The following is a 24,374-nucleotide window of genomic DNA, read 5'->3' as shown; positions in this document are numbered from 1 at the left end:
GATTAATATCTCTAAAAAGGTTATCACTTGGGCGTGGGACTTGGGTGAATGGGTTGATTGATAACTTTTCTAGAGTTCTGTGTCAAAATTTAATGGTGAACCTTTGGGGTCCTACCCACATGGGTGTTGGGAGGGTCTTATAATATTATTACTCATATATATATATATATATATATATATATATATATATATATATAAACACTACGCAATGCCTATAGGTGAAAATGAATAGTGATTTCACCTACCTCCATCATCATCAAAAGTTTATTGCACGGTTACAATTGTCCAGTAGTGTTTCATTTTTTTTTTTACAAATCAATATAATCTAAAATTTGGAGAGTGTATCCATCAAAAATAGAAGAATCTTAAAAAAATATAAAAAAAATATTTTACATGAAAAAATTGACCAAAATACCCTCGAAAAGTTTTGGGGGTATTTTGGTCAATTTTGTTTTTCACGGATAATTGTTTTTATATTTTTATTAGATGTGCCTCAGTAGGATGTACATACCCTCTAAATTTCAAGTCATTTATATTTGTAGAAAAAAAAAATGAAAAATAAAACACTACTAGACAATCGTGACCACGCGATGAAATTTAGATGGTGATGAGAGTAGGCGAAATCACTATTAATTTTCTCCTATAGGCGTTGGGAAGACTTTTCCATATATATATATATATATATATATATATATATATATATATATATATATATATATAGGGAAAATATGAGATTAGCCCATTAGCTCATATGAACATATGAGCCAAATGTCCCAGATTGAATTTGGACCGATCTGACGATCACAAATATCCAGTAGTGTTTGAATTTTAGTTTTTTTTCTAGAAATCCAAATCACTTGAAATTTTAGGCCCTAAAAATATTGCATCTTAGGACACATTATCTCGACCGTCCATTTTCAATATTTTCATGTGTTTATAGATCTACTTAATTTAAAATTTTATAATTAAATATGAAAATAGATTTTGAGATAATTCTAAGAATTTTTTACACCAAAATTACATGTTATGATAAAATTTGTATGTGGCCTTAATTAGATTGGTTAAGGTTGCAAGTAGAAGGAGAGCCATTTGTATAGAGCCGAGGCTCTAAACAATCAAATTAGACCTCATTCAAATGGTATCGAGAAATATCGTTTCAATATTGAAAATATCCAAGATAGCTTTAAAATATATTTTCATCTTTAATTATAAAATTTAAATATTCAAAAGTAGTGTACATCTATATACACTTGGAAATCTTGAAAATTGATGGTCCAAAAATAGGTTATAAGATGCACTAGTTTTAAATTTTGAAGTACATTTTTTTCTATGTCTATGCACCTTAATGTCGAGATAATCAATTTGATGATATGTGAGCATCAAAACAACATCCTCTAGAAAACTTTTTGATGTGGGATCTAATTTGATTGTTTAAAGCCTCGGCTCTAAATAAACTTTTCCCTTAATTGAAATAGGAACGCAAACGAGAGAGAATAGGTGTATTCTAACCATTCTTCCTCTGGATGATAATGCCATATGGTGGTCTAGTTTAGTGGGAGAAAGCGCGCGCTCCTTCCATGGAGATCACTCTGCACTCATGTCCCTCTACCAGAGAAGTGCTTCCCTTGTCGACACCATTCACTCTTAGCAAAAACCCATTTCACACTTTTACTCCTCATTCTCGTTTCCATTTCGAAAGGCTTCAATTTAACAGGAAGCTCTTCACCTTGGAAACCAGAGATAAACATTATGCAAGACACAAAGCCATGGAAACTTCATCTGAGGATTCTTCGTTATTATCATTGAATAATAAACCTAACAGAAACCTGGCTTTGCTGGATGAATATGAGCTTGAAGAATTTGAAACCGAAGTGAATGCGACACACCAAAGTGGTGCGTATTTTCTACCGAGGTTCTTGTATTTGATTTATGGCTATATATGAGAGATGGGTTTTAATCTAATTGAATTACGGGATAACTGGAAGAGACCCATGGAAATGAGCCATGAAATTTGGATATGACTTCATTACTTATAAATGTTGGATGAGTTATGGGTTTGAGTTTTAGCGTGTAAATCTCACTTACAGTAATTAAGAAATTTTAGTTTTCAGATGGATTATTGGTATTAATTGACCAGAATTTTGACTGATTGATTTGTTGAAATATATCCGAGAAACTAACTTCATCTATATTGTGGTGCTTCTATAAAATATGGTTTTATTGTATGAAGTGGAATTTGGTAGATTTTTCTTTCCTTAAAGTGAGTCATGGTTTTGTTTTGGATTCATAGGTTGTAGACTACAAGAAATTAGGCTGCGTGGTTATTTAAAAATAGCAAGGAAACTATCTGGTTCTTATCTGAAATATCACTAGCACATTGTTTATTAATTAATTAATTAGTTAGTTAATTAACCAATTTGTTTCTATCGATGATAGTTTCTTGTAGATTAGCATTTTCCTTGAAATTTGTGTATAGTTTATGAATTTCTACATTAAAATATATGAATATAGCCTTTAATATGCACGAACGGATACTTGAAAATTTTAATTTAAAATGATCATTCTCAGGTAATTTCTATTAGCTAACACATGACGTGTTTTTCTCTTTCTGATCTGAATTTATCCTTATGTCTTCAATATGATTATTTTCCTTTTCAATTGGGGCTTAATCAACCAGTGTTCAGTTCAATTGAAGGTTGTTTTTGTTCCCTTATTTGTTGGACTTCTCTTATGCAATTCTTATATCCACTTGTTGAACTCATACAAAAGCTCTAGCAAATCTTGTTGTAGCATTTTCTAGCAATCCCGGGAAACCTCCATAGAAAGCCATAGATGCCTGAAGCAGTGTTCCCAGTCAATACCGACTGAAGTGAATTGTAATTAAATTGGACTGGGCTGGTGGTCATGTGAGTGGTGGTAGTGTCTTTGAGACATTGCTTAATGCTTTCACAGGTTAAGTGCTTTCTTTTATTTTGATGTATAATACAACTTAAGAAGACAAAAGTTCACATTGATGATAAGGGATGCTGCCTATGGTGGCATACACTCCCTCGGCCCCATGATTGGTTTATCAAATTAGTAATAATATCAAGAAGATGCACTAGAGATGATTCTGCATTGATTGTATTCCTGAGAAAATCCATAGGGAAGTTTATGGTGGAAGAACCCCCTTAAGTATCAATTGGCAATATTCTTTTTTATGATAAAGATTTTGGAATGCATTTGGTGATGTAGCAAGTTGTTCGAACTGGTCAAGAGGCAAATGAATCGCCGCCACAAAGAACGGGGTAAAAAAAAGAAAAAAGAAAAGAAAAGTTTGGAACATCTCATGAGTTCTTCTTATAGAAAATTTAGACATCTAACCAGGGGGGCTAAGTGTGGAGAAAATAAAGTAAAACAACCATTTCCAAATGGTTTTATGATTCTTAATAATTTAGAATGTGGCTGTTGAAACTTATCACATGCCTTTGGAGCGCAAACTTACAAATATTGTGACTAGAGCGAAAGCTCCATCAGCTTATGTTGGTGGCCTCTTTTCTGATAGAGGAAACTAATATGCTCCAATAATTGATTAGCTTAATACAAAAACATTGGAGGAGAGTGGCCTATGATGTTGAATGGATGGAAAGACACCATTAGTAGAATTCTATTACATATTTATTGACATAACTGAGATTAATTTGTCCAGGCAATCTTGTGAGCATAGCAATAATCCAGAAAGCAATAATGATCTAAAGCTCATTTGCAATCTTAATTTGACATAAATGTTGGAAAGTTAAAAGAGTTTCCGGGCTTTGAAGTACCTCGAGGCTAGAGGATAGAAAAGAATACAAATTTGTTAGTCCAAATTTGCAAATATGCCAGTACAAAATTGCAAATATGCGATGCTTCTCGGGAGTGGTGTTTTGGCTTCAAAACTTTGTGCATCCTGAAGAGATGCTGGCCTGTCAACTGCCATTGATATTGATTGTAATACTTCCAAGTTCAAGCATGGCCTTGAAAGTATGTTCTACATCTGATATTGATGGATTGTCTGTGCAGTACCAGTTGTGGACAGATATTGCAAATTTGGAATTCCCATCTATAGACTGTGTATCTGGACTTCTTGAGGTGCATCAAGTTAATTAGAGAATGTCATTTCTGTTTTTAAGACAGTAATATATTAGACTATTGTAATGGTGAGATAGATGTGCCATCCCTTTGACGGATAGTTGACTACAGTTTGCTATATTTTGCATTAAAAATACAGAAAAAGAACTGAGCATCAGTTCTCCCCCATGGCCAACTGGTTTGGACCTCTCATTCGCATGGCTTAGGTTGAGGGTTTAAATCAGATTAGAACAGAAATTATCGAATTAGCATATCTTCTATCAACTAACTGTGCTAGTTCCCTTAGGGCTTAGTTAAAACAGAATTTAATGGCTTTCCTCATACAGACTGCCACACCCAACTGCAAGACATTGCATGACTCCCAAACAACAACAAAAAAAAAAAACCCACACAAATGGAACCCACAACAACAAAAAAGACAAACCCACACAAATGGAACCCACAACAACAACAAAGACAAGCCCACACAAATGGAACCCACCCCTCCAAACAGTAGCAAAATTTATTTTCCGATGGGGATTCTCGTGGAAGCCTGGTCTTGCAAGGTTGGTGGGGTTGTACGCAACTATAGAGGCCCTATTCTGCCCACTTTTCCAGGTCCTATAGGATGTGTGATACCAATGAGGCCAAAGCTCTTGCGCTCCTCATATGAATCAAATTATATGAACCTGCCCTGTATTTTTCTAAATTTAACCCCATTAACCCTGCTCCAAGTCCCTTGGCAGTTGCACAAGAATTTTATGGAGTGTATTAAGAATCACCTCCAAGTCGAGCATCTCCTTCTATCACCAATGGACAGAGTCAAATGGATTGGCATACTTCCTGGCTAGAGGAGCACCAAGGTCAAATCTAGTTATCTCCCCCACTTGATTTTTTATTTTTTGTGCTTAGCATCCTTGACTACTTCGGTGCTGAGACATGTAGCTTTTGAGTATTCTGAAATACAAGCATAGAAGATATGAGGAAACATAGAGAGGAGCGACTCTCTGTTTTTTTTTTAATAAGTTAACCACAAGCAACTCTTTGTTGACATGCTTATTGCATTAATTATGTATATTTTTTTGGTACTTGACATTATTTGGTGACAATGGCATATGAATGATGTTGATTATACATGAAAGTTCTAATGATCTAGAGGCTTATGTCTATAACAATAATGAATGTAGGAGTGGAGGCTATTTGGCGAGTCTGTTTAATATAGTTATTCATTTGGTGCATGTAGACATCTGTAGTATCCAACTTGTTCCAAATTTCCAATGGCTATAAAATAGTAGTAGTGATTATTACTCCGATATTGTAGGGGTACTGAAGTTGTGAGAGCCCCTTCTTCCATGCTTTCCAAGGCCCTTAAAGGTGGCAATGAGTAAAGAAATGCACCACAGTTGCTCAGTTCATGGGAACATGTCCACATTGGAGTGGACCAGGAGTTTCCAACTTCGAGTGCTTTTCGTGAGGTAATCAACAAGTACGTGGTGGCCTATCAGTTTGAATATCATCTGTGACCCCTTTGGATTCTTAGGTATCCATTTTCAAGGTTTGCATATTCAGGATGTGATTAAGAAGATCACATTTGGCGCTCTTTTGATCCCTTGTATCATGGATATCCTAATCCACAGAAGGACTCATATCCAACATATGCCAATCGAAAGAACAAAAGCTGTCCATGGAAATCATCGATTGGCGTGCTGAGGGGACCATCAACCACTTCTCTCTCCTCTTTTATTACTCTCCCCATGCTCTCTCTCCTCCATTTAGAGAGAGATAAAGGGCAAGATTAGAGAGAAATGATTTAGAGAGAGTACATAGAGAGAGAAAGAGCATGATTAGAGTGGAGGGGATTTAGAGAGACAAAAGGTCATGGTTGAACAGAGTGGCGGTAGAGAGAAAGGAATTAGCAAGGGAAAAGGGCACTATTAGAGAAGAGATAAAGAAAGGGCATGGTTAGAAAGAGAAAGTGCATGGTTAGAGCGAGAGATAGGGCATAGTTGAGAGAGGGTTAGATAGAAAATGGGCACATTTAGATAGAGTGGAGTTAAGTGAGCAAAAGGGCACAATTACGTTGAGAAAGAAGTTAAAGAGAAAATACATGGTTATAGAGATAGTTGGAGAGAATAGGGCATGGTTAGAAAGAGGAGGTAGGGAGAGAAAGGAGTTAGAGAGAGAAAGGGTGCATTTAGACATGGTGGAATTAGAGCACTTAGGGAGAGAAATGGCATGGTTAGAGAGAAATGGATGTAGAGAGAGAAAGGAGTTGCTAGATAGGGGAGTTAGAGAAAGAAAGGGCACAGTTGGAGAGAGAAGAGTTTGAGGGATAGAGGACACATTTGGAGAGAGGAGTTAGAGAGAGAAAGGGCACCCTTATAGAGAGAAATGAGTTAGAAAAAGAGAATGGGCATAGTTGTAGCGAGGAGTTAGAACAAGAGAAAGCGTATGGTTAGAGAGTGGAGTTAGAGGAGAAAGTAGCAGTTAGAGAGAGGGGTTAGAGGGATGGGGCGTGATTAGAGAGATTAGTTATAGAGATAAAGTTCAGGTTAGAAAGAATCACAGAGAGCGCATGGTTAAAGAGGAGAAATAGAGAGAGAAAGGGTACACTTAGAGAGAGAAATTAAAGAATGAAAGAGCATAGCTAGAGAGAAAAGACTTGGAGAAAGACAAAAGTCATTGTAAGAGAGGGGTTAGAGATAGAAATGGCACAATTATAGAGAGAAAGGGCATGGTTAGAGAGAAACATGTCACAAATAGAGAAAGAGAGGAGTTAGGGTGAAAAGAAAAAGTAATAAACTTTTATAACTTGAAGATAGTATGAGATTGGCAAATTCAGGATTAAAAAAACATGAGTCAACATTGGATTTGCAAAACTTGGATTCCATCCAGATGCTCTTCAAACAACGTTTACCAAAATCTTCCAATGCCCATTTGATATGCTCTTGATGCATCCTAGATGAAATAAATGGAGGCAACCATTATTAAAGCCGTACATGCATGCATGAAAAACGATATGAACAACTGACGAAATTTCTAATTGCTCAGTTTATGCTGCAACGTGGCTTCCAGGATTCATATTTAACGACTGATATGGGTATCCGTATAGCTGGCTACATAACTTTTGGAATCCATGTAACTGGGTCATCACTACCTCCTCATGTTATGCCTTTGGTACAACTCTAACACATATTTCAGAATATATCCTTTTTATTTCTATGTGTTTATCATAACAAGGTGGTTGTTAAGCTTGTCCTTGACAAGGCCCATACCAATTTCCTCTGAAGCTCTTTTTGGGACATTTATGCTACTTCCAACATCACATAATTATTCCCACTTCATGTCATGATCTTGAAGATATTTTTCCTCACCAACACATGAAGCAACTATCTTTAATGGGCAGCTCTAACTCTGTCATTTTGGTTGCATCCAATGAGTTATTTTTTTAGTAAGCAATATTTGAAGTGGTCGGTCATCACGTACTTGCTGAGAGCTTCACAAAAAACATTCAAAATTGGTAAATCTTGGCTGACTCTAATGAGTAAATGCTCCCATGAGGCAAACAACCATGACATATTTCATTGCGCACTGCTTCCTTCTAGGGCATTGGAAGATGAGGAAGAAGGTCAGAGCAACAATCAGTAACATTACTTGTATAGCCATTGGAACTTCTACAGGTGTGTATATAGTTGTGGACAGATGTGACCCACATTTGTCCTTTATGTACGCATTTGTACTATTCTCATGTTATATTTATATACAGCTGATATAAGGACATTAGTGTATCATGCAAAACATCTTAAGGCAATTTTTGTAAATGCTATGAATATAAAATACATGGAATGGTGTTGGAATGGTAGTTGTTCCATTCCTTTTCTTTTTATGTCTTGTTTCTCTTCTTGAACAATTATCTCATTCATTCACCACTGCTGTCTTCTTGTTATAATTCCGCTTGATATCATTTTTATTTTTAATTCTTGAAAGTATTGCTTTGAATTGCCATTATGGATGTGCTTTTCTAACTTGGATTTATAATCCTTTATTTGTTGCTCGCCTGACGTGCAAATACAGGTTATGTAGCTGTTTTGGGCAAGCCAAATGTTGGAAAGAGTACACTTGCAAACCAGATGATTGGTCAGAAGCTTTCAATTGTTACAGATAAACCTCAGACTACAAGGCATCGTATTCTGGGCATCTGTTCTGGCCCTGAATATCAGGTGTATTTGCCTACTTCTTTCATTGCTGTTGTATTGGTGTTCTCTAAGTACTACTAGCAAATAATGACATGATATAAATCAACTAAAATTATTTAGAACAATAGAGATTTTCCTTTTCTTTGATTTTAGACAATGGCATGGTATTTTGATTTCATGAGTTTTTGAGGAGATTGTATTTGTTGGGTTGCAAACTATTTACCCCAAACAAAATCTGATTCATGATTCAGTTCATGTTCCCTCCATTTAGAAAATGTTTTCACTGTCAATCCTTCATAGAATCAACAACTGACTCTTGACTCTTCTATTTATTCATCAAAGTGGATGGGAGTTTTGCAGATGATATTGTATGATACACCTGGTGTTATCGAAAAGAAAATGCACAAGCTGGACACAATGATGATGAAAAATGTTCGCAGTGCTGCCATTAATGCAGATTGTGTTCTCGTCGTTGTAGATGCATGTAAAACACCTTCAAAGGTAATGGTTCTTCTTTTCGAATGTCCATCCTAATCAAGTTAATGTTCCAGGAATGCAGAAAAACCTGATTTTATAAATAGGAGGTTCATATCCCAGATTGACGAAGTTATGGAAGAAGGTGTAGGAAACATCAAGGGGAAGGTGCCCACTTTGCTGGTGTTGAATAAGAAGGATTTGATTAAACCTGGGGAAATAGCAAAGAGACTAGAGGTACATTTTCGTCTAAAATGGCATCTCCTCTTTGGGTTTGCAGCGTATTATATGATCAAGAATTAAAGTACAAATCTTCTGATTATGTGATTATGATGACTTACTCCTTTTGGGGTTCTATCCCATACTAGCTGTTTGAGTCTCTCTCTCTCTCTCTCTCTCTCTCTCTCGCACACATTCCCACTTACACACACACACACACAGAGTTGTGGATGTGATTCTAGAAATTCAAATCGAAAAGGAAAAGAGTTCTTTTGTTTGAAGTGTTTGACATTTCCTTGCAGTGGTACGAGAAGTGTGTCGATGTTGATGATGTTATACCTGTGAGTGCTAAATATGGTCATGGCATCAATGACGTGAAGGATTGGATCTTGTCAAAACTTCCTGTTGGGCCTGCTTACTATCCCAAGGTATGATGAAAGATTTTACCTTATAGACACTCACTCACACACCCACCTACACACACACGTGTGTACGTGTGTGTGTGTATTTTGTGTTATACCTTACAATTTTGGTTTATGTTCATGGTTATTCCATACTGCCTTGATTCCTCTAAAGAAAAAGGGCCGTACCCGGTGCTGGTCCTGCCTACACAGGGTCCCTGGAGGGGTGAGATGGAAACGGTCCTAACCTTTGGCTTTTTATGCACAAAGTGGCCGCTCTCAGGACTCCAACCCGCCCTCTTGCGCTGGCTACCCTAACCTTTTACCGTCACACCAAGTGACGGCCCCTGATTCCTCTAATTTTTGTTATTTGATACCATCTATATTGTAGGTAATATCACAATAAAGCTTCTATGGGTAATCTCTTTTTTCTTGACAGTTTATATTATTGTTAGTATTAATTACAGATTTCCCACAAGGGCTGAGGATGGCATCCCACAAGTCGGGTTCTCTAAAAAATCAGCCACAAGGTAAAAAAGGTCAAAAGATGTTGAAGGCCTCCCACAAAGAAGTGGGTCACAACATCAAAAGATTGTCACAGGTATAGAACTGGAGATATAGATTCAAAAGGATATGCCTGCAAAAAACCGAGAAGATAAAAGAAGTTTCAAGACATGTGGATGCGGAATAGAAAGAATGGGAGTAGAGATAAAGGAACAAGGAGGATGAAGAGCGAGGAAGGGGAGGAAGTGAGAGATAATGAGAAGAGCGGAGATTTACTGGACGGATGACAAGAGAGTTATAGAGAAAGAGTGAAGAAACGAAGAGTTGAGTAAAATTCAAGTATAATCGGATAAAGGAGAGAGAGAGAGAGAGAGAGAGAGAGAGAGAGAGAGAGAGAGAGCATAGGTCTAGAGGGATGGGGGGAATGAGAGAGAGAAGGTTTAAAAAGGAAAGCAAAAAAACAAGGGGCTCCTTCAAGCGGCATTAGATGCAACACCCTCAGCAGCCTCTATTCTGGCCAGAGCATTTGCCGCCCTATTGGCATCCCTCCAAGTATAACTGAAGGCAACTTGAACATGCTGGCATAAATGAAAAACATGGTCAAAACTATAACCACGTCTCCAAGGATATTGAGATTTCCAATGATGTTCTTAGAATCACCGTCCACTATGATGAGGTTTTGGCCCCAGTTTTGATCAAACCTCTCTAGGCCTTCTTTCTAGCACAGTTTTTTCTGGGGTACAGGTTCTGGACAGCTTTAGCTGTTTTATAATGAGTCCCAAGTTTCCTACACACTAAGCTCAAATTACCCATAGTATTGCATGTGTTCCATGAGCATACCTTTATATAGAAATTTATACAGTCCTTTCTGAAGAAATGCAAAGAGGTTGTGAGGATGACCGTAGATGAGGAAAGATCCAATGTGGAGATTATTGATGCACAATGTGTTTTGAAGTGGGAGAGTGCAATTAAAGATATTAGTTGTGTATAGCAAGTTTTGCCTTTGGAAAGTCCCTCTTTTTTTATTGGTGTTTTGTCATTTGGTTTTAACTAATTTACAATATCTACACTTGTGTTGTATGGGATTCTTTACAAAACTTCATCCAAACAGGTGTCAGTTAAACATGTTGGATGAATGAGTAAGTTTTTCTCTACATTCTGCAAATAGCTTTGGTTATGATCCTGGCAATCCTGTTTTAACTTTCAAAGATACCTTGTTCCCCGTTCCTTTTTTTTGGGAGTACTTTTGCATGAGTCCTTGCTTTATATATCCCTTACATCAGATTGAATACTATTGAACTATTGTGCTTTAGTTCATTGACCCTTGGTAGAAATATGAAGCCTATTGTTTCCGCATGTGGTTTCAGGACATAGCAAGTGAGCACCCAGAGAGATTTTTTATAGCAGAAATTATTCGGGAGAAAATTTTCATTCAATACCGTTATGAAGTTCCTTATGCATGTCAGGTAAGTAGTTATAATTTTGGAATGAAGTTCTTTCATCTTTTCCTTAATTTGGATTTTTCTTTTTGCCCTTTTTTCTTGTGGTTGTCGTTTTTATGGAGCAGAATTTTCTTGCAAAAAACAATTCACCTATAGTTACATTTTCTACTTGCAGGTCAATGTGGTGAATTACATCACTAGACCGACCTCAAAAGATTATATTGAGGCTGAGATTGTGGTTGAGAAAAATTCTCAAAAGATGATTCTCATTGGGAAAGTATATTTCTGGTTTCCCTACTTATTATTTGAAATAGAGTTTGGTCTGTTGCTTTCGAAGGCATCATTTTGTGGCACAGAGACTTGTATTGTCTCAGCCACTATGAAAATACTGTTTATTTTTCTTTACTAGTTATTGATATTACACACCAGCTTACTGCCATTACAAAATAGAAGGAAGTTTAGCAATTGGCTGTCTGAGGGGAATTTTTATCCAGTAGAGGAAGTAATTGCTGCGAACTTATCATATTGCTTATTCACATGATTTGTACAGGATGGGAAGTCTCTTAAGGTACTAGCAACGGCATCACGACTTGATATTGAAGATTTCTTGCAAAAGCAAGTCTTTCTTGAGGTACCAAGAATCCTCTTTCTTTGGTTTTGTTTGGTGTCTTCATATACATAGATCTTTAAATTTGGGATTCATTTCTTTTATTTTCTTTTGAAAATGTTTATTACTAAACATCTGAAGTTGCCTGGCAAATGTTCTAGAAATCATTGCAACATGTGTGTAACTTCCAAAATACAACTCTTAGTTGCAATTCGAAAAAAAAAGAAATAAATAATTCACTTTGGAAAGGAAAACTACTGATTTTTCTTCCTTTGATAGTCAAGAATGCTACTGATCTTGTCAGAAAAACCATTACATTACATGAGACTAGGGAAGAGAATTGAGTAGGGACATGCTAAATCAACTGGGAAAGCATCTTGCTCTTTTGAGTTGAAAACTTCGAACATCCATTAAACAAATCAACATGTGAATGACGTTTTGAAGGAAGACAGTGGTTATTGAATGCAATTAGTGTGTAAAGCAAGCACCTCTTTTTCCTCTCTCTCTCTCTCTCCTCCATTCTTTATTTGCTTTCCAGCTCAACCTTTCTTTATTTTCATACAATTATTAATTGCTTTCTTCATTTTCATTCCATTTTCTCATAAAACATTATATTTCATTCATTAGTTGCTTGCACTAGACACATGCTGCTATCATTCATGGAGCATAAATTTTTACACCTGTGCTTGATTTTGGGGCTTCGAGTTAGATTTCGAAGCTTTCAAGTATCCACAAAGGCTCTTTCTACGGCTTTTCCTTTTAGGCTTCTAAACTTAGTTTAAACTATAGGCGCGTTGTAGAGACAAATGTTAGGTCCAATTACGGTTTTTTGTTATTTATTAACTTAAATGCGTATAAATAGATGATTATGTGCCCGTCATAGAGGAGATGGAAATTTTATGGAAATGTAATGAAACTTTTGAGTTCTAGAGTTATGGAGCTTGATAAATTGTTGTTGCTTTGTCCGTCTTTTTAGATTTTTTTGCCGCCTTCAATTCTCAGTGAATCTAATGGATTCAGAGCAGACTCAATTGTGTCGGATCAAAGATCCGATAACTACAGGAGTTCCTCGAGTCCCAAGTGCACATTTGATAGCAGGCTTGACTCAAAGGTTGGATCAACTTATGGATCTGGTGACCCATCAAGCTATAAACCTTGGAGGCATATTCGGTAAGTATGAGCTGCATGAGAATCGTGCCAACTACCTTAAATTTCAAGGATATTTTCCTTTAACTTCCCAAGAGAATCCATTGGCGGTTGTCTTTTTGGTTGTAATGTTGAACCACACTTATTGACTTGATGGGTGAAACTATATCATATATATGATGAGAATCCAATTGAAGTGGGTGATGAAGAAGGGTTGCTAAAAGAAGTATATGACGGGAATCTATTTTTTTATTATGTGAGGGAATTTAAAGACTTTAAACATTGAAAGATAATTGGAGATGATTTTGAAGTTCAACAAGCAATCAGACCCTTTTCTAGAAGAATTTTTGAATCGATTGCAACTATTGCCGATGAATGATCTTGTTCAACCACATAAATATACAAGACATTATTATATAGAGATCCAGTGAAGTAGATCCAAAGCCAATTGTAGGTTTGCAACACCGACTACCAAATGTTAAGTCAAAATTGCAAAGATGAACAAAACAACTAGAATATCAATCTTCTTAAGGAGGAATCTTAGAAGGAACCCAAGGTTGAGTCCTTTTTGAGAAGGGGTGAATAATGTGGCTATCATTCGAGGAGCGTAACATTTTCCTCCTATGTCCAATTTTGGTGCTTCAAGTTGCGTTTTAATTATCTTTCAGTTATCTATGAAGGCTATTTCTAGGGTTTTTCATAATTTCGTTGTATTAGGCTTAAAAACTTAGTTTTATGGACATGAGTATAATGATGAATTTTGGGCCTATTTACGGTCTTTTGTTATTTATTAATGGTTAGGGGTATTGTAGGATTTAAATTTTGAGACTTCTCTGTTCCAGAACTACAGAACTCGATTAGTTGTAGTTGCACTCCCCCTTTTTGAGATTTTGTTTGCTCCATTCATTTTGCGCGGCATCATAGAGCCGAGTGGACTTGGGCAAAGCCCGAGGCTGACGTGTGACAATATTAACACTAATCAGCATATTTCTGTTAAAAATTTGTCGATGAAATGGGGCACAAAATAAAGACTTCACAAATACTTTGAAGGAGTAACAAATGGCTAACAATATTCTAGTTCCCCGGCACGAAAACTTCGATATTGTGATAGGTTCCCCTTATTGATCAAAACCAGGGTGCATCTAAGTTCTATAGGCAAATTTGTTTTCAAAATACAAGTTGAAGATTGAACATTGTCTTGCTTGTACAATTGCATAAGTACAACAAGATTTGGAGTAAGCGGAGTTGCTTTCTAGAGTGAGAAAGTTCACACAAGAAGATAGTCTGAAAATGAGATATAACTTTGTGCAAAACTGTATATCAAAAGAAAAGTTCGAGTCCCATATATAGAGAGAGAAAGTGCCCCTTCACCTCACCCAATGTTAAGAGTTCATTGTACTTGAAAGATGAAGAGTGGTGACTCTTTGTTTCTCGACTTTAATAGTCATAATACTTCCCATCAATTACATCATACATGCAATTGGATACCCAACAGTCACACTAGTTTACGGTGGCTTTTCAGGTTCCTACAGGTGGTGAACCATTGCATCCAAAATCACAGCCAAATTGTTCATCTCTTTGGGAGAAGTTTTTATTTGCGATTTGACACTTATTCATGACACCAAACAGCACATAGTGTTTTGGTGGGAGATCCAACCATTAGAATTCACAAACTGCCTTACTTTGGATCAGGCCATTGCCCTTCTCCTGTCCATGTGCCTTGTGGTGCAAAAATATTGAGCCGTGAGCCTGACCAGCAGACATGTATGGGCTAAGGGCTCTTACGCGCCGATGCAAGTATCCGAAGTGCAAAGTGTGCCTTAAGTACCCTTGCGCCCGCGCTCGTGCACATTGCATGCTTTACGTTCTCCTCATAGGCTTTCTCTCCCCTTGATTTTAGAGCACAATAGGAGAGGTATTATCATATCTATGCTTGATTTTCTCTTCTCCCATCTTCGATGTGGGACAAGAAACCCACTATTTCTCTATCTGCAATAAGACAAACTAAGCTTCTCCAAACACTACCACTTTGAAGTAATACCTAGTATTCTTCCAATGCAAAAATAAAGCAATGTCCTCCACTTATTTCAAAATAATATGAACAAATGAAGGCAATTATAAATTATGTGCATGCTATAAAGGTATCTTTTGATTTGAATCTTCACTTAGTGTATGTACTACAAAGTCCCTCAAGTAGCTTTGAACTAAGGTCAGCATTATTATCAAACCCTTTTACCAACTATTTGGAGTTGGCTACACGAATCCTAGTCCGCTATTATGCTATATCAAGGGCTATACCCTCAGTGACGCTATAAGTTCCCATATCTTTTCTCACTACTTCCTACTATGTCCTTTTGGACGTACCCCTTACCTTTTTTGAGCCTCCCACTTGAACCAACTTGTACCTCTTATTAGATGTCATATTGGGTTTGTGCTGCACATGGCCTGTCCACCCAAGTCTACTTTCTCTCATCTTATCTCCTATTGGAGCTACAACTAAGTTCTCCCGAATATATTCATTTTGAACTAAGGATCTTATCCCAAAAACTACTAGCACGACACATAAATGACGTACATCTCTTGTATCTTTTTATTGTCAGCACGTTGCTAGTGTTGAGCTTATTAGATTTGCTTGTCTTGTGCTTATTTCTAATAAGTGCCCTGGAGACGAGTGCAATCTCATAAGAAATAGCCACACTTCCACACTTGTACAGGTGAATCTTGTAGGGTTCTCATGAACCTCTAGCTTGCGGAACCGGGAATCCCAAAGACTGGGATCCCGCCCAAGATCGTGTACATGATTGGCTAAATGCGAAGTAGATGAATACAAATATAAATCGAGTGTAAAAAAAAAAGCAAACATAAAAGGCACACCACCACAACACATGATTTACGTGGTTTACCCCATAGGCCTACATCCACGGTCTCAACATATAGAATCCACTGTCACAATGAAGATTACAGTTTTGGGTTACAAGAGATATATCTCTCTCTAGACATCGGTAAAAAGCACTCTCCGATCTTCCCTTCTAAACCGCTCTCCCGATCGAGCAACACCGTCGATCAATATCTTCTTTCCCACCGCGATATCGCTATCGGAAAGATAACTTTGAGAGCAATTGAGAGATTTTCTCTCTAGAAGTGAAACTTTAACCAACCCAAAACTCATGGGAATATCGCCTCACTTGGAGGCCATGTCTCTCTCTCTCTTGGAGACCCATCTCCATATTGGATATCCATTCCCATAACTCCCAAAGGGGAGACCCTCAAAATGATGGGTATTATGTCTTCTTTCACTCTCTTATAAAGATCACTGTTTTACTTCTCAAGAAAGTCCATTTTCTATTTACCATAATACTCTTAACATTTAGAAGAAAATATGTATGGTGATTTGGCTATCACCAAACTCAACAATCTCCACCGTGATAACAAAATCACCAAATTCATCTTGCCGACCTTCATTGAATAGATTTCTTGATTTCTTCTCACTTGTCTCCATTGTGAAATTTCACAAACATTTTGCCTCCATATTTCTCTCCCTCAAACTATGTACCAATCTAGCTTCACTATTCATCTTTTTCTTCATGTAATTCTTAGCCCCGTACACACCTTATGCTCTGATACCAATTGTAAGGTTCTCATGAACCCCTAGCTTGCAGAACCGAGAATCTCAAATACCGAGATTCCACCCAAGATCGTGTACATTATTGACTAAATGCGAAGTAGATGAATACAATTATAAATCGAGTGCAAGAAATAAAGCAAACATAAAAGGCACACCACAACAACACATGATTTACGTCGTTCACCCCATAGGGCTACATCCACGGTCTCGACATGTAAAAATCCACTATCATAATGAAGATATAGTTTTAGGTTACAAGAGATATACCTCTCTCTAAACATCGGTAAACCCCTCACCGATCTTCCCTTCTAAACCGCTCTCCCGATTGAGCAACACCGTTGATCAATATCTTCTTTCCACTGCGATACCGCTACCGGAAAGATAACTTTGAGAGCAACTGAGAGACTTTTCTATCTAGAAGTGAAACTTCAACCAACCCAAAAGTCATGGGAATACCGCCTCTCTCTTGGAGGCCATGTTTCTCTCTCTCTTGGAGAGCCATTCCCATATCCATATTGGAGATCCATTCCCATAATCTCCAAAGGGGTGACCCTCAAAACGATGGGTATTATGTCTTCCTTCACTTTCTTATAAAGATATCACTCTCTTGCTTCCCAAGAAAGTCCATTTTCTATTTATCATAATACCCTTAACATTTAGAAGAAAATATGGGTATGGTGATTTGGCTAATACTGCTGTATATGAAACACCCCCTACTGGTTTTAGTTATAAATATCATTAAGACTATAACTCAAATTCTTCCCATATAGGTTATCACTAAACTTATCATCTGTGTGGATTGTTTTGCATCTAGCGACCAACTAACCACACCAATGGCTTGTTATTACCATATTGAATATAAAACTTTTGATGTAACAAAGGCCTAGATGGGGTTCTTGTTCTTGATGGTTAAGTAATGGACTCTAACCCCATTCTCCTTTACATCTTATCAATATCTTCCCTTGAAAAGTACTTTTTGAAAGGATCGACGAAGTTTTCTCTTGACTCTACATATTCTTGACATATTACTCCATCTTTAATTAACATTTGTATGGACTCGTGGTTGTGCACATTATGTTCAGATCTATCATTGTATATTACATGCTCAAGCAACTGTAGAACGATTATCACAATTAATTGTGATTGCCGGTATAGGTTGTGCCAAATTGCAATGTCATGAAGAAAGTTTCTTTTCCACTCTGCTTCTTCATAAGTAGAATCCAGTGCTATAAACTCCTATTGCAGGGTTGAGTGGGAAATGCACATTGGCTGTTTTGAAGCCCATGATACTGCTCCACTTGCTAAGGTGAAAACCCATCCGATCTTTAGTAGTGAATCTTGAGGTTCTATGCTTCAACTCATATCACTTACCCTTCTAACACTGAGTTTACCAATAAAGTGTAGGACAGTTTATGGTACCTTTGAGATATCTCAATATTCGTGAGATTGCTTCTCAATGCTCTTTATTTGGGCAACTTGTATATTTACAAAGTGTTTCTCCAAAATGTGCGCAGATGAATATAGCAGATTATGACTCCAATACAAGAGAAATAACTAGAGGAAACACATATCTCAGAGAACAAATTCGCCTACTATATTTCTCATAATGGAAGTGCAACGGGTTTTTACATGATATTGGGTTCGTGAGGAACCCCGGAGACTTTCAATCTCCGTTACAGTTTACTCCAAATCTTTACACGGAGTCAAACACCTTTGATTCGAGCCTCAAGGCATATATAAACTCAAGAAAAGAAAAATATACAGAAAAAATAAGAAAATATCGACACCAAGGGGCACATATACCCGTATACCTGACTATACGTAGGGATGCCGCCTCTCTCTCTCTGCTCTTTTCTGAATCTGGGCCTTGAGTGAGTCTGGTAGTCGAGTATTTAGTCTCTCTTTTGTCCTACACATTGCAGAGAAAATCACACTATTAGGGGTGCCGCCTCTCTAGGTGTGCTGCAAAAAATTTTTAAGTTTGGGACATCACTCTCTCTACTGTTTTTTTTATTTCTGCGGGTGAGGTTACAGGAACCCGTTCGCCCCTTTTCTAATGCATAAGAAAGTATTTTTATAGAGAAAAAGTTGGTGGTTCCCGGAGGATAACTTCGAAACCATTCATGCTTATCCAAAAATCCTAGATTCAAACCCCTTCTCGCACATAATGGTTAGAAGAGAGAAGGCTCAATCATTTAAATTCAATGTCTCCCTCAAAGTGCTCGATGTGGATATGCTTTGACCCTATTCGTAACTGTTTTTGAATTTGAAATGAAAACAAACTCGTTTCGAATAACTGTAGCTGTGAGAAACTCCAGAAAAACGGTTATGTTGTGCCTCTTTTGGTTAACCTTGTGACCCAGCCTCGACATGTATCACTCCGACAAATGCTTCGTTCACCTGAGAAACTGCTTGACCATGAAATTTGGTATGCTGATAGAGGGCTTAGAGATGAATCTAATGGTCCAGGTCTCTCCTTATTTGGGTTAATATTGAGAGAGATATGACTTGTTGAAGTCGGGTTTTTCTGCTGCAAATCCGAGCAGCAAATCCGTACACTGCGAGTCTAAAACAAATATTTAGCCATAAAATTTTGATGTGTTGTAGGCTTCATCGTAGAGATCATCTTCACCAAATTTAGTGGACAAATTCCAAGTAGTTTAGGAGATACACAGGATTCGTCAGTTAAAAATTGACGCAGTAAATGTCCTCTATTGCGGCTCCAATCGCTTTCACATATAGTTTATGAATCGCGTAACAAGGTCTCGATTCTACGGTTCTCAGGATGAAACACGAATTTGGAAGATAAAGATCATGTTTCCCAGTTTCATGGAATGCGTTCTAGATTATTATTTGAATCTCGAAAAAAAAATCTTGGTTCTTAGAGGGTTGGAATCTAGATTCCATACCACAGAATCTGCGACTCATAGTTGCACAACAATGCGATTCAACATGTGTGAGACGTTGATTCCAATTTTTTTAGGAATCGCGATTCCATGTTGTTTGGTAGCGAGTACCACATCATCAAAAGGCATAGTTCTTAGATGCACTATACAATGTTTCACTCAACATCAAATACGTTTAAAAACTGTATGTTGCGGAAGGAGCTTCAGGACCCGATTCTATGTTACCGGAGGAGTTCTAGGAACCCTTTCCTATCATGTAATAATTTTGTACAAGGTTAAATACCCTTGATTTGGGTTTCAAGACTGTGATGCTGTGAGAGCCAAAATGCTTTAATAAACTTTTGACATGAATCCATGAACAATAATCTCAGTCAAGTTACCCAACAGATTTATCAATCTATAAATGATAAAGCAGGTGACAATCCCATGTCAAGGTAAGACTTTTGGTTCGCAGCCCCACGTCAAGGTAAGACTTTTGGGTGGCAGCCCCACGTCAAGGTAAGATGTTTGTATATGATGCTTGCAATAACCATATGCTTGTTATTGATCATTCGGTACAAGTAAAGGATTATGTGGGCATATTTGGTTGGTGATCAATAATATGCTTATTAGTGATAATCTACGGTACTAAGTAAAATGCTTATCATTCGTTGTCTCATTGTATATTTGGTGGGGCTTGAACTTAAACCCCTAAAATAGGAGGGGCGGGGGGGAAGGAAATGACTCAAATGGTGATCGAAATTCATGGCCACTTGCTGCCTTTGGATTTCGAGGAAAATGCAACATCTTGGTCTTTTAAGCAAGCTGTGGTGTCATCTATGGTATCTTGGTGAAGCTATGGTATCAACTATGTCTACCCTCAATCATCTATGAAAACTTTAAGTCTTTTCTCGCAAATTACTTCTATCCTATGCTCGAGGGGATGGGTGAACGATTCCTGAATTCTGGGAATCTCGATTCCCAATCGATGGGGACAATGATTCCAGTGATGTAGGAATTACGATTCGATTCCTATTTCATCAGATCACGATTCTGGAAGTCATTGAATTGTGTGGGGTCATGTGCGATTCCTGAAAGGTAAGAGACATGATTCTAACATGGTGGGATACTGGTTCCTACAAATAAGAATCACAATTCCTATTTTATTGGATTGCAATTCTGATTATTGGGAATCAATCCTCTGATTGTTTTCATTGTACGAACGGCGAGTTCGAGATTAGGAACCATCTGACACATGCGATTCCACGATTCCGATGCCTGAAGAATCATATGCGTTTCCAACAAATATACTTTCACATGGTTTTGGCTTTCGCATGGCTGATAGGGCTTCGAGTCAGTTTTCTAATGGCTTTGGTCCCATGAGAAAACTACTCCTAGATTGGGGGGCATCTTGATTTTACTGATCGGAGGTCATTCTGGTCGCTGTGTGGTGTTTTAACTGATGATACCCATAGGTCTTTACTATAAGAGGGAATAATATAGGGACTGAACCTCCTTCTATAAGACTAAAACCTTGGGAGGAGGGTTATTGTGCGTCAAATATGATCTTCCCGATGGTTTCAAGTCATTTCTCCGATACTCGGGTTGGTTGTCGGTTGAACATAACTTTACCGGTGGTAGGTAAGGTTATCCTATCAATTTTGATGATTTTTGGACTAGAGGCATATAATGGCCAATTATAGGTATCTGTAAAATTTCACCTTGATTTGATAGGATATGATGAGGTTTTCAATGGTCCAGCCAATAAAGTCCTTGTAACAGACAAAGTCTCCAAAGACTTGAAAATTTGTATCCAAACGTCTCCATATTATGTGGAGATGCATATTATTGCCATGGGAATATTAGTCCATAGTTTGGTCTCATATTAAGATGTCTTGACAATCTCTGAGTGGATTCGGCCGTTATGGAATTTAGTGACTGATCATAGAACTTTCAAGGCATATCAGGCCATGGATGGCAAGTTCTGATTATATTAGACCTCTGATATGATAGTTGAGGTATTTATGCAGATATAAATTGAAATTAAATTTGTTGACCTCTCATAGGGTCCCTTCATCTGTTAAACTTGTATGCACTTGACAACCACCCGATTCATATCTTGAGATTATCCCAAATCATTTGTTTCATATGCTTTATCTTGATTTTGAGTGTCCAAAAAATCACCCCCAACACTATGTTTCCTGCATATGCAATATCAGGCCTAGCACAACTCATTCCATACATCAAGCTACCAATTACCTTTGCATACTCAATTTGAGAAATGAATCTCCATATATTTTTTAACTTTATGTGAGGATCTATTGGTGTTAGGGCTAGCTTACAAACATTATGCACAAACTTATTGAGCATCTTTTCAATGTACTGAGATTGTGTTAAAACCAACACATCTTTTCCCACAATTTTGACGCCAAGTATCACATCAGTCTCACCTAGATCCTTCATTTCAAAGTTAGATATGAGAAACCTTTTTGTTTCCTCAATTATTTCCTAGTCATAGTAAAAAATCAGAATATCATAAACATATAAACCAATTATGACACATTGAGTATATCTCTTTACTATACAAATTTGTCTGCCTCATTTATATTGAAACCGTTTGAGAATATTACATTACTGAATTTCTTATGCCACTGTTTTGGATCCTGTTTCAGTCCATAAAAAGATTTGACCAATTTTCACACTTTCTTTTCTTGGCCTATCATAATGAACCCTTTAAATTGTTCCATGTATTTTATTCATCTAATTTACCATTTAGGAATGGGATTTTCAATTCATTTGGTGAATAATTTGATGCACACTGGAGGTAACAACAAGTAATACTCATATAATACATGTCTTGCTATAGGAGCATATGTGTCAAAATAGCCGATACTTTCTTTTTGTCTAAATCCTCTGCCAACTAATCTTGCTATATAGTTGATAATGGAACACTATCACTAGACAATATTTGCCGCTTGCTAATTAAAAGTAGTGTGCATCTAAGTTCTCAGGCAAATTTGTTCTTGAGAAGTAAGGAGGATTGAACACTATCTTGCTCGTAGGAATGCACAAGTAGAACCAGATTAAAAGTTTGCCTTTATTCTAAGGAGAGTTTACACAAGAAGATAGAGAGTAACGAGATATGCTTGCAAAACTTTGTATCAAACGAGAAGCTGAAGTCTCATATGTAAACAGAGAAAATGCCCGTTCACCTTCATCCAAACTGTTTGATGCACTTGAAAGATGAAGAGTTAATGACCGTTCATTTCTCGACTTTGATAGTCATAAAATAGCCCATCATTTACATCTTACATACAACTGGATACCCAACAGTCACAATGGTTTATGGTGGCTTTTTGGGATCCAAAAGGTGAATGGTTGCACCCAAAATTGCTTCCAAATTGTTCATCCTTGTGGGAGCAGTTCTTATTGGTGATTTGGCAGTTATCAGCACAATCAGACAGCACATAGTGCTTGTTTGGGAGTTTCCACTGCGGTGAATTCCCAAACTACCCTTCTCCAGAATGAGCAACTGCTCTTCTCTTCTCTTGGTGCCTTGCAGTGCAAAAATGTTGTGTGTCATGAGTCCGATCTATACATGCGGATGCGATAAGGTGCCTTTGCAAATGGCGAAGTGCAAAATGCGCCTCAAGGGCCCTGGCCCCATGCGCGTGTGTTGCATGCTTTGCACTTCGTGTAGGCCTTCTTTCTTTCTGTTCTTAGAACACAATGGAAGACGGTACTCTCATATTTAAGCAATTTTCTCTTCTCCATTTCAATGAACAACATAAGCTTTCCAAAACTATGGATTAAAAGAATATTATTTCATAATAACACCCAGTATTTTTCAATACAAAAGTATTATTCTCTACTTTTTTTCTCCATAACTTTCCATATTTTCATGAAATTATTGTATTTGCACTTTTGCTCAAGGATGTTATGTAGTCTTGGTTGCAGAATCTGTGAGAATGATATTTTGGCTTCATTTATGAATTCCACTATCTTTAAGCTTCAGAACTTAGATATCTTCCTCAACCTGCATGCATTTGGGAAGGATGTTTCTGTCTTAACTTAAGATCGCATCATGACCACCTTATGCTTTTCATTTCTTTTCTTTCTATTCTTTTTGGGAAATCTATTTGATTTTTATTATGGCTTATGGGAGTATGCCAAAATAAACTCTGGTGTTGATATTTTCTTTTTGAATAAAGAAAATTCTACTTTGATAATAAATAATTTCAAACCATGGTGTTGTTGGGTAGGTGGAAGTCAAGGTGAAAGTGAACTGGCGGCAAGACGAAGGTCTACTCAAACACTACGGCTATGGAGGCCAAATCCGGGTCATATGACACTGTCTTTCTATTGTATTAAGAAGGAGAAGCACGTAACTCACCCAAAAAAGAAGCACAAGCATGTATGTAGCATAACCCTTAGCCACTAGCGCGTGGTGCTTTATTTTCTCATTAGTTTTTCTAAGCTCATATTGGTCTTGTATCATTTTAACATCGTCTTTCATGTCAATCATTGATTCTCTTATCTCTAAAGCTTCTAGTGATTTTTTTTTTTTGTAGAAAATTCACTAGGCACTATGCCATTACACCAATATAAAACTGTACAGCACTATTTGGTTACTGACAAACCAACAACAAAAGAACCAAACCAAAATCTTTAACAAGCAAAAAAGAAACCACACCCAATTCCTATTTACTATTAAATTTTGCAGTTAAATGCCTTGCTTCACCATCGCCAAACAATCTACTTCTTGGTTAGCCTCTCTATAAATATG

General features: G+C 37.2%; 1 protein-coding gene across 6 annotated transcripts; it reads left to right on the top strand.

Moving 5' to 3' along the window:
• Positions 1-1,317: 1,317 nt before the first annotated feature.
• Positions 1,318-24,132, top strand: LOC18422608 (GTP-binding protein Era-like protein). Of its 6 annotated transcripts, none has more exons than XM_088862528.1 (10): positions 1,318-1,893; positions 8,164-8,309; positions 8,646-8,786; positions 8,883-8,996; positions 9,281-9,406; positions 11,251-11,349; positions 11,501-11,602; positions 11,876-11,956; positions 12,909-13,102; positions 23,851-24,132. In XM_088862528.1, the coding sequence occupies exons 1-10, from the start codon at positions 1,578-1,580 to the stop codon at positions 23,864-23,866; spliced, it is 1,335 nt and encodes a 444-aa protein (XP_088718654.1). In that variant the 5' UTR covers positions 1,318-1,577; the 3' UTR covers positions 23,867-24,132. The 6 variants fall into 6 exon arrangements, with proteins under 6 accessions (XP_088718654.1, XP_006878502.1, XP_088718655.1 ...); XM_088862529.1 differs by having other exon boundaries at positions 1,412-1,893; positions 8,867-8,996; XM_088862527.1 differs by having other exon boundaries at positions 1,412-1,893; positions 8,628-8,786.
• Positions 24,133-24,374: the final 242 nt, after the last annotated feature.

Source organism: Amborella trichopoda, chromosome 3 (genome assembly GCF_054954075.1).
Source record: "Amborella trichopoda isolate Santa Cruz 75 chromosome 3, AtrichopodaSantaCruz75HAP2 v2.0, whole genome shotgun sequence".
Classification (NCBI taxonomy): Eukaryota; Viridiplantae; Streptophyta; class Magnoliopsida; order Amborellales; family Amborellaceae; genus Amborella; species Amborella trichopoda.
Note: the sequence above shows the minus strand (reverse complement) of the source record. Positions and strands in the feature narration are given on the sequence as shown.